The 10409-nt window shown below is 40.7% G+C and overlaps 1 protein-coding gene across 1 annotated transcript; it reads left to right on the forward strand.

Moving 5' to 3' along the window:
- Positions 1-5337: 5337 nt before the first annotated feature.
- On the forward strand, positions 5338-9946 carry LOC131237294 (translocase of chloroplast 120, chloroplastic-like). The gene is made up of 2 exons (XM_058234992.1): positions 5338-5480; positions 5641-9946. Exon 2 carries the CDS (start codon positions 5663-5665, stop codon positions 9659-9661), a length of 3999 nt encoding a protein of 1332 aa, XP_058090975.1. The 5' UTR covers positions 5338-5480; positions 5641-5662; the 3' UTR covers positions 9662-9946.
- The last annotated feature ends 463 nt before the right edge of the window (positions 9947-10409 follow it).

The raw sequence follows: 10409 nt of genomic DNA on the forward strand, positions 1-10409 counted from the left end.
GAGAGGTTGGGTGAATCTCCTATAACTAATGAATGGTTATAATTCCTGGAGGATTCATTTAGATAGATCTTCTAGAGGATTTAGACAAAGGGTATATTAATACAATTAGGTTTAATCTCTAAAAAATGGAGTTCAAGCTTATCTTCAATGTAGAGGTTGGATCCTCATTAGAATATTAATCTCAAGGAAGATGACTTAAAACTCATTAATTTAAAGGCTTGGGATGAAGTGTATAATCATAAAATCACCTAAGCTTCTATTGCATTAAAAACTCATCAAAATCGAGTTCTAATGGTCATAAAATAGACAGAAAATGGGTACTCTTTGGTCGCATCGAATTGAGGTTCAATCACACCGAATGAGATAGAGAAGCTACTGGACAGACTTGGGCACTTTCAATCGCACTAAACATGGTCTCTTCAGTGGGACTGAATGTAGCATTTGGTTGCAGCCAAAATACCTGAAATTTCTATCACAACACGCTGTCCTGTTTTAGCCTATTTCGATGGGATTGAAAATTGCTTAAATTATGCAGATTTTTCAGCAACTTCGGACTGTTAAAGCCAATCTGAGGATGATCAATTAAGGCTCCTATTACTTAAGGGATGATCGATAAAAAGTTTACTTATTAGGGTTAAAATTATCTAGAGGTTTATATTATTTTGGGTCAAGTGTTAGGGTCACTAAGGCACCTTATATACTTGTTCGTTGCTCCTTAATGCTCCACCTCCACCTGTATCTTCAGTCTTCAGCTTCTAAGAGCTTGACCAACTACATGATACATGAACTCATGTGATTGACAAATAAGGTACACAAATTCGTGCACTAACATATAGGAACTTGAGGAACTAGGGATAGTAGAACTTGCTCCCTAAGGCCCTTAACTGTGGGGACAAACTACCCTACAAGGCCACAATTGTAGGTGGCTTCTTAATCGTGTTGGCCACTTGAGTCGTTCCTTTTATTGTCAACTAGTGGTGGCATGTGACCTGATATGATAGATTTTTGACAAATTGATTCTGATCTAATCGGTCGATCCTTAGATAAGGATTTGTCGGTTGCTCATATTTGAGATTGATTGAGGAATTCATATCCTTATTGAATGGACAATTATCATGTAACCTTTTTATGTGAATTTCCATTAGTCTATTAAAACTTTTGGGTTGGGTTTTAGCTTGTTTAGCATAGATTCATGCTTGCTCAACTTGAATTTTTCCTTGCTTGGATATTTTCGCAAGCTAGCTTATACATTGTATGAAGCTCCTGTACACATTCCAAAGTATTATTATTCGTAAAGGATCAGTCCTCAAGAAGCATAAATACTTGAGGACGAGCCTCTACAAGTATGTCTTCTTAAGCATGAGGTGCTTCTGGTTGCTCAGAATTTCCGTTAAGCTCAGTAAACCTTATATTCATGTTATCAAACTACTGAATTAATAATGCACATGGATTCCACAGGGCATGCTAAAAGTGATGTTTGGGTCAAATTCAGTCGTATGTGCATGTGTTGTGCCAGAGCCAGATGTAGCTCAATTTGAACTGAACACCTTTGATTCTAAGAAATAAGATAAAACATGAGACCAAGAATCCGGAGGGTTGGCCATCTATTCAACTACTTGTCAATTGATATTAGGTGATCTACGAAGGGGAGTGTTCATCTTTCTGTGATTTTTTTTTTTCCTTTTGGTCAAAAGGACTTTCTACAACCATGTTAGCGATGGTCATTCAATAAAAATGGAAGATTTAAAAGATAAGAGTACTAAAATTGCATTAAAATGTTCATAAAGTAAACGCTTACAAATGTGTGAATGTCGGTGATGAAGTTAACTACAGCTAATACTCATGGTCTAATGACTAAGGCACAGATGAAGGAGAGCAACAATGTTAATGGGTGGTAAAGAACTAAATAAACGTTATAACTACTATTCTTTACAATATGACAACATGAGGTGGATGAAGGAAATTACACTAAACTAAAGACTAAAGTCCATGCCGAGAGCAGTGTAGCACTAGTGAGCGATGGAAAGCAAAGCTAAACTAAAAAGGTCCCAGCACAAAGATAAGAAGCATTTCACTGTAGGGTTGTATTATGTTGGGTTGGTGAGGGCCCAAAGCTCTTTAATCTTTCTTCTATTTATAGAATCCTTGGGCTTCATAGCCACTTTCCAAGATCATTGATGTGTCCATGATCGTTTAGGCCATTAAGCAGTTGTGCCCTATTATTTCCTACTAAGTGTAGCAAACGGTTACTATCAATTAGACATCTATTGTGTGCATGTCTTATTTCTACTACATGGGTAGGAGGCCTTCATGTTTTACTGCTTGTAGGTGTTAGTTATCCTTTCTTCCTCTTGAACGTGCATCGTGCTCAACCAAATCAATCAACTTGGCAATGCCCTTCACTCTTATGGCTCCTTTCTGCCGACAATTTTAACCCTTGCAAAGTTTCCCTTGTGCATTGTTATACTATGTCCTAAACCCATCATTGGCCATCCATCATCAGTTGTTGGCAATGCAATAACTAAAGTGGGCTTACTGTGATCTTTTCAAATTCTGTTAGACACCTAGATCATGTCACATGCGTACTCTGATGGTAGAGCATTGAACTTATCCTTTTCCAGTGTAATAATTAGCCTTAGGGTGTTTTCATTAATGTTGGCCATTAAAGTAGCTAAAAATATTTTCAATTTGTCACATCCTAAGATATCACTATCACGGTATATTGTTTGATTGGACATCATGAGATGAGGTGTAAATGCATGGAAATGTTTGGTTCAAAATTTGGTTGTTGGTATGTCTTTATGGTACCGAGCGTCCAAAACTTTTTACAGCTAGATTTGAACTAAACACCTATGATCCTAAGCGTTGAGATAGACAGAGAGACTCTGAGTGGTTGTCTATGACTGAGAATTGACGTTGTTCGACTGTCTATTTAGCCACTTGTAAGTGAAACCAGACGATTTGCGCAGGGGAGTGTCCATCCTCTAATGGGTTCATTTTGCTTTTCAGTTGAAAGGACTTTATCTCACCATGATAGCAAAGATAACCCGATTTATGCAATGGGAGAGTAGAAGAAACTTAATTGTAGTAAATTGAAATGAAATAAAAACTTACAATAATATCTCTTGGCGATCTAGCGTCTGTGGCGTAGATAGTGAGGCCATAAATTTAAGCATTTCTTGGTCTAGTGACTTGGGTATAAACGAAGGTAATTACATGACTGAGTAAAAAAGAAAAAGTTCTTCCTTATGATCCAACGCTAGGCTTAGATAGAAGTGAATTACGCTACTCTTAATCTAGCTAGATTGGTTTAACGTAACAGTATATAAATGACCATGATTATACTACTCCCATGTTAAAGCCGGTCCAATGTAGTAGCATAGTTGAGTTGTTCTACTCTAGGATGAGTTATGCTAAGATAGATTAAAATAAAAGATAGGATAAGTATTATTGTGTTGTAAATTTGATTTGATATGTGTTGGGTTAGTAAGGGCTTAGAGCTCTTTGATCTTCTTCCTATTTATATAATTTTGGGACGGTTGAATGGAGAGAGATCTTCATAGCCACTTTTCATGTTTATTGATATGGAGATAACTGTCTAAGCCCAAAGACAGTTGTGGCCCATCAAACAATGCCACGTATCTAGTTATTTATCATGGGCCAACCATTGATTGTGCACATGTTTTACATTTATTACATGGATGAGAGTTTCTCTTGAGTTGCTATGTGTTTGTAATGGTTATCCTATTCTTCGCATGAATGTGAATAATGTATCGTGGCTATAAAGTCCTTACATGTTGCCATGGTACATCAGCTGGTTCATCATTCACTATGATTGTGCTTTCGGTTGAAACCCAACTTCAGTCATGAGACCATTATAGTCGTTAGCAGGCTTTGCCATATGAGTGGGATACATGACAAGTGTATCTTCAGTAGGGGTGTTAATGGGCTCGGCACGGGCCTGAAAAATTAGAATTTTAAATAGGCCTAACCCCACGGCCTGGCTCAAAAACATTTCAAAATCTAGGGCAAGACCTACTCTGAGCTCAGCCCGTTGAAAACCCTAATCTTCACTGTAGGCAGTTGGGCTTATCATTTTTGTGATGAGCACGACTTTAGAGGTCATTTGGATGCCTATAATTTTTTTAGTTGTAAAGATATTACATGCTATTCCGTTTGGTTTTTAAGAGGTTATTTGTTTATAGGTAAACAAATTGTGTGTTTAGCTAGCCCGTAAACTATTTACAATGAATAAAGTAGGTATTCATACTAGAGACCTTGGGCGGTGAACCTTTCAAAATCTGTAAAAATCACATAAGAAATACTTAATTTTTTTAGGGCCCTAAGAGGGCATTAAAGCATGTACACGCTAAATGCATTGGATGTCTTCCACCCATTATAATGGACCCCAAATGCAATCTAGAAGTTTTTAATGGTGGACATCTCATCCTTCCCTCGTATGGTTTATTTGATAATATACAAGTTGTTTTTTTTAAGGCCATATGATACATGATGGATAAATTAGATATATCATACAAATTAAGTAGGCCCCACATATCATGAGTGTTTATTAACTATTGTGTGCTAACATGGGTAATATCCTTTTAGTGGTAAAGAGTTTACCTATTATATGAAATATGGTTTTTTACTTTCCCGATTGGGGCTGATGTTTACGGGCAATAAAGCCTTTCGACGCAAATACATGCATCCAAACAGCATCTATAATCAATTTGCTAGTAATCCCTTAACAACTTTTAAGGACTTAGCTGACCACTTACCGATTCTAATTTCCGTGGGATTGCATGTAGCTCGCATGGCAAATTGCTTGACAAAACGAGCGGAGCAGCAACGTAAACAGGTGGGATCTCTCGCACGTACAAGACGTCTCCTGGTGTGAGGGGCGAGAGAAGATTCCGATGATACTTTACCACCATGTAGAAAATGGTCATGACTTTCAACCGTACACATGCCATTGCAGAACGCCCATTGGTAAACATAAAAATTACAGCGGCAAGATAATATTAACCATCTGATCATTCCTTTCAAATTAGAATCACTCGCTGTTCTACTTTTAACAATCCATTGAATGGTCACATTAATTGGACAGTTGCAATTCCCTTATCAGTGTGGTTTTGGGCATATACTCCATCTACGATGAGACCCACAGTTTAGATGGTCTGGATAGCTGTACATAGTGCCATATGTGACGAGGATGAATCACCACCACCATTTTGAAATGGTGATAAACTAACATTGGAGTTAACACATCCATACGGAGTTGGCGTGTTTCACGAAGCAGGAGAAGCATCCATCTGAGCCGTCCAAATTAAACTTTCACCATTATATCCGTCGATGCCTCTTATAGGTCCCTAATATAATCAATCAGCATTATAAATGCAAGAGAGAAGAAAAGAAGAAAAATAGGGAAGAAATCGACTGCAAGAGGAAGAAAAGAAGATAAGGCTTTTCTCTCTTTCGAGGTTAGCTCTACTTCTCCATTTTTATACTCATTTCCTTCTTCGATCTGTGCCTCTTTCTTTCTCAACTTCGAATCTCTTGCATTTTTCATTTTTTCTTTTAAATTTCTCCAATCCATTCAATAAATTAGGGTTTTGATTTGCTCTCTCTATCGATCTGTAGTTTGAAAACACCCAGATTTGCCATGGAAAATGGTGTCGACACCGTAGAAAAACATCATCGGGAAGAATCGACATCCCTTCCAGAAGACTCTTTGCTGTCGCAATCTGGAGACAAGCACGAAAGGAAGGATTCCGAAGCGGATGATGTTTTCGAGGAGGCAATCGATTCTAATCCCGACGATGCTCATGCCCAAATGCAACAGCAGCAGCGGCCATCTAATTTGGATGGCAGTGTTGTTGTTGATGGAGGTGAGAAGTTAGGTAAGGTTCAGAGAGCGGAAGACAATGGTGACTGTTACGAAAATTTCGAAGAAGCAATGGATCGCCCTGATGAAGATCAGAGTCACCTAGAAGAGAAAATGGTGGCGGCAGATGTTGCTGATGCTGTCAATGGAGAAGAAGGGGATGTGGAGGGCATTCCAGCAGTGATTGAATTGAACAGGTCAGGAATTAGAGGTGAGGATGGGATTGAAGTAGAGGAGAAGGATGGGAAGTGTGATGGTGTTTTTGTTCTTGAGAAGTCTGAAAATGGGGATTTTCGTAACGTCAGTCCGGGTGAGATTGGGGTTGAAGGAGGGATGGTTGATGAGGGGAAAAATGCTGGGGGAGTCCAGATGGTGATTGAATCGAATGGGTTGGAAGCTAATGGTGTTGCTGGAAAAGGGGAAAGAGATAGCCATGGGTTTTTGTGTGATCTGGTGGATCACAAAGACGAGAAGGATGTGACAACTGATTGTGTTGTTTCTGGTGATAAGTCTGAAAATGGGGATTTTGATAAAGTGGATATGAATGAGGCACTTGGTGTTGTCCTTGAGAAATCAGAAAATGGGGATTTTGATGAGGTGGGCACAAACGAGACGCTTGCGGCTGTCCTTGAGAAATCAGAAAATGGGGATTTTGATGCTGTGCATGCGGAGGAGATTGAAGAGATTTTGGATCAAGACGAGAGTCAGAAAATGGGAGGTGCTTCAGCATATGCTTCTGTTAATGAGGAGAAGATTCCACGTCAAGATGAGAGTCGGCAACTGGAATATGCTTTGGCTGATGTTGGTGCTTCTGTTGATGAAGACAAGATTCCAAATCGGGAGGGGAGTAAGAAAACTGAAGATGCTTTGACGGTTGTGGGTGCCTCTTTTAACGAAGAGAAAATTCCGCATGAAGATGAGAGTGAGCAAATTAAAGATGCATCATTGGTTGTTGGTAATTCTGTTAATGCAGAGAAGATTACTCATGGAGACAAGAGTCAGCAATTGGAAGATGCATTGTCTGTCGTGGGAAGTTCTCCTGATGAAGAGAATATTCTGTATCAAGAGGAGAGCCAGCAAACAGAAGATGCTATGGTGGATGGTAATTCTGTTAATGATGATGTAAACCCCCCTCGAGCTGAAAATTCACCTCCTTTAGAAGTTCCTGTTGAAATGGATGAGAGACTTGAGACTGAAACATGTAACTCAGAGCCTCAGCTATCTGGTGATAATCAAGGAATCCCGTCTGAGTCTTCTGAGGTTATAGGTGGAAATGAAGAGCTGGGCAGAGCTGAAGAGTCACGAAAACAAGATGAGGGAGACAAGCTGAGCCTTGGCAATGAGTCAATTGCTGGCGAGTTGCTTGAGAGAGAATCTGTTTCGGTGGAAGAGTACGACGAATCAAGTTCAACTGAAGAAGATGACAGCGAGTTGATTATGCAGCCTGCACAGGTGGTGCCTTCATCTGCTGTGAACTCTGTGGACTTGCCTCCTCCTTCTCGTCCTGCTGGCCTTGGATCTTCTGCCCCATTGCTGGAACCTGCTCCTCGTGCTCTGCAACAGCCCCGAGCAAACGGAACCACACCACAGCGACAATCTCAGCTTGTGGAAGACCCTGCTAATGGCGAGGCAGAGGAGTATGATGAGACCCGTGAAAAGCTTCAGATGATTCGGGTGAAGTTCTTGCGGCTCGCTCACCGACTTGGTCAGACCCCCCATAATGTTGTCGTGGCCCAAGTCCTGTACAGGCTAGGACTAGCTGAGCAGCTGCGAGGGAGCAGAAACACGAGCCGAGCTGGTGCCTTCAGCTTCGATCGTGCAAGTGCTATGGCAGAGCAACTTGAAGCGGCTGGGCAGGAAGCTCTTGATTTCTCTTGTACAATTATGGTTCTTGGAAAGACGGGAGTCGGCAAAAGCGCCACCATCAACTCAATCTTCGATGAGGTTAAGTTCAGCACTGATGCATTTCAGGTAGGTACTACGAAGGTTCAGGATATAGTTGGGATGGTTCAAGGTATCAAGGTTCGGGTGATTGATACTCCTGGCCTTCTATCATCTTGTATGGACCAACGCCGGAATGAGAAAATCCTCCACTCTGTTAAGCGTTTCATCAAGAAAACCCCTCCGGATATTGTTCTGTATCTTGATAGGTTGGATATGCAAAGCAGGGACTTTGGAGACGTGCCCTTGTTACGTACCATCACAGATATATTCGGGCCTTCCATTTGGTTTAATGCCATTGTTGTTTTGACCCATGCTGCATCTGCTCCACCTGATGGCCCAAACGGTACTCCTTTGAGTTATGAGATGTTTGTGACTCAGCGTTCTCATGTGGTTCAGCAGGCAATTCGTCAAGCAGCAGGGGATGTGCGCCTCATGAACCCTGTTTCCTTGGTAGAGAATCACTCAGCCTGCAGGACAAATAGGGCTGGGCAGAGAGTCTTGCCAAATGGTCAGGTTTGGAAGCCACAATTATTGTTGCTTTCATTCGCATCGAAGATTCTAGCTGAAGCAAACACACTTCTGAAGTTGCAAGACAGCCCACCAGGAAAGCCTTTTGCAGCTCGTTCAAGGGTACCTCCCTTGCCTTTCCTTCTGTCATCTCTTCTACAGTCGAGGCCACAGCTGAAACTGCCTGAGGAGCAGTTCGGTGATGAGGATGCTATGGACGAGGACTTGGATGATGCATCTGATTCAGATGATGAGTCGGAATATGACGAACTCCCACCGTTTAAGCGTTTGACGAAGGCCCAGCTGGCAAAGCTGAGCAAAGCACAGAAGAAAGCTTATTTTGATGAGCTAGAGTACCGAGAAAAGCTTTTCATGAAGAAACAGTTGAAGGAGGAGAAAATGCGTCGGAAGCTGTTGAAGAAAATGGCGGCATCGGCTAAGGATTTGCCAAATGATTACAATGAGAACCTAGAAGAAGAAAGTGGTGGTGCAGCGTCTGTTCCAGTTCCTGTGCCGGATATGCCCTTGCCTGCATCTTTTGATTCCGACAATCCCACCCACCGGTATCGCTACTTGGATAACTCCAACCAATGGCTCATTAGGCCAGTTCTAGATAATCATGGTTGGGATCATGATGTTGGTTATGAAGGTTTAAATGTTGAAAGGTTATTTGTGGTTAAAGAAAAGATACCTGTTTCTTTTTCTGGTCAGGTTACCAAGGATAAGAAAGAATGCAACCTCCAAATGGAATTAGCCAGTTCAATAAAGCACGGTGAAGGGAAAGCAACTTCGTTAGGATTTGATGCACAGACCATTGGAAAGGACATGGCATATACTTTACGTAGTGAAACAAGGTTTATTAATTTCATGCGCAATAAAATGGCTGCTGGTCTTTCATTTACCATGCTAGGTGATGCCTTAACAGCTGGTCTGAAACTTGAAGACAAACTGATGATACACAAGCGGTTCAGATTGGTTATGACAGGGGGTGCGATGACCAGTCGTGGCGATGTTGCATATGGAGGCAGTTTGGAGGCCACTTTGAGAGACAAGGACCATCCTATAGGTCGGACGCTATCGACCCTTGGACTCTCCATCATGGATTGGCATGGGGATCTTGCAATCGGCTGCAATGTCCAATCCCAGTTCCCTGTTGGACGAACCACCAACATGATCACACGTGCAAATTTGAACAACAGGGGATCAGGGCAGATTAGCATCCGCTTGAACAGCTCAGAACAACTTCAGATTGCTTTGATTGCCCTCGTTCCTGTTTTCAGAAATATCATCAAGAATAGGTTGTTTGGTTCTTCTCAAACCATGTAGTAGGGGCAGTGAGGAATGTTATGCATTGTGAGCAGCAGCTCTGCGGTACTAGGACATACCCATGACGGTGGGCATTTACTTTTGGCCGGCATCAACTGTGAGTGAAACTAAGCTGCTGGTTTATATTTCTTCATGTTGCAAGAATGCTTTGTCCTTTATATTACTATGGTTTTTCCGATGGCATTTTGAAGTTGGTTATTTTCATCACAGTAGAGCTTAGTTAAAGACAGGGTTGCCTTATTTCAATTAATGCCATGATGCAACTTTATTGTTTTCTTCTTCAAATGGGTGTGGAAATTGATTATTGATTGATAAAATGGAGCTGATCTAACTCTTAATCCTACTAGGGCTTTTATTCCTTGGACATCTATCCCTCCTAATTAAAGAAGATTTTTTTTTTTTTCTTTTCATTATTAAAATTTAAATACTAGGGCTTTTTATTCCTTGGACATCTATCCCTCCTAATTAAAGAAGATTATTATTATTTTTTTCATTATTAAAATTTAAAAGAAAACATTAAGTTTCTATTTTTCTTTCCAACTTTGTAGTCCTCTATACCATTCAGGCTGCTGCGCATGATAAAGAGGTAGCTATCCATACCTAAAGTTGTCGCATTTAGGAATATGGTTTTGATTACCAATTAAATAGTTGGTTGATAAACTCTCACTACCATAAGTCACGTTCGCATGCATTGCTGAACCTAAGATCTGCAGAAGAAATTTCCATTTTTACTTATAGAAATGTTCTA

Source organism: Magnolia sinica, chromosome 2 (assembly GCF_029962835.1).
Source record: "Magnolia sinica isolate HGM2019 chromosome 2, MsV1, whole genome shotgun sequence".
Taxonomy (NCBI): Eukaryota; Viridiplantae; Streptophyta; class Magnoliopsida; order Magnoliales; family Magnoliaceae; genus Magnolia; species Magnolia sinica.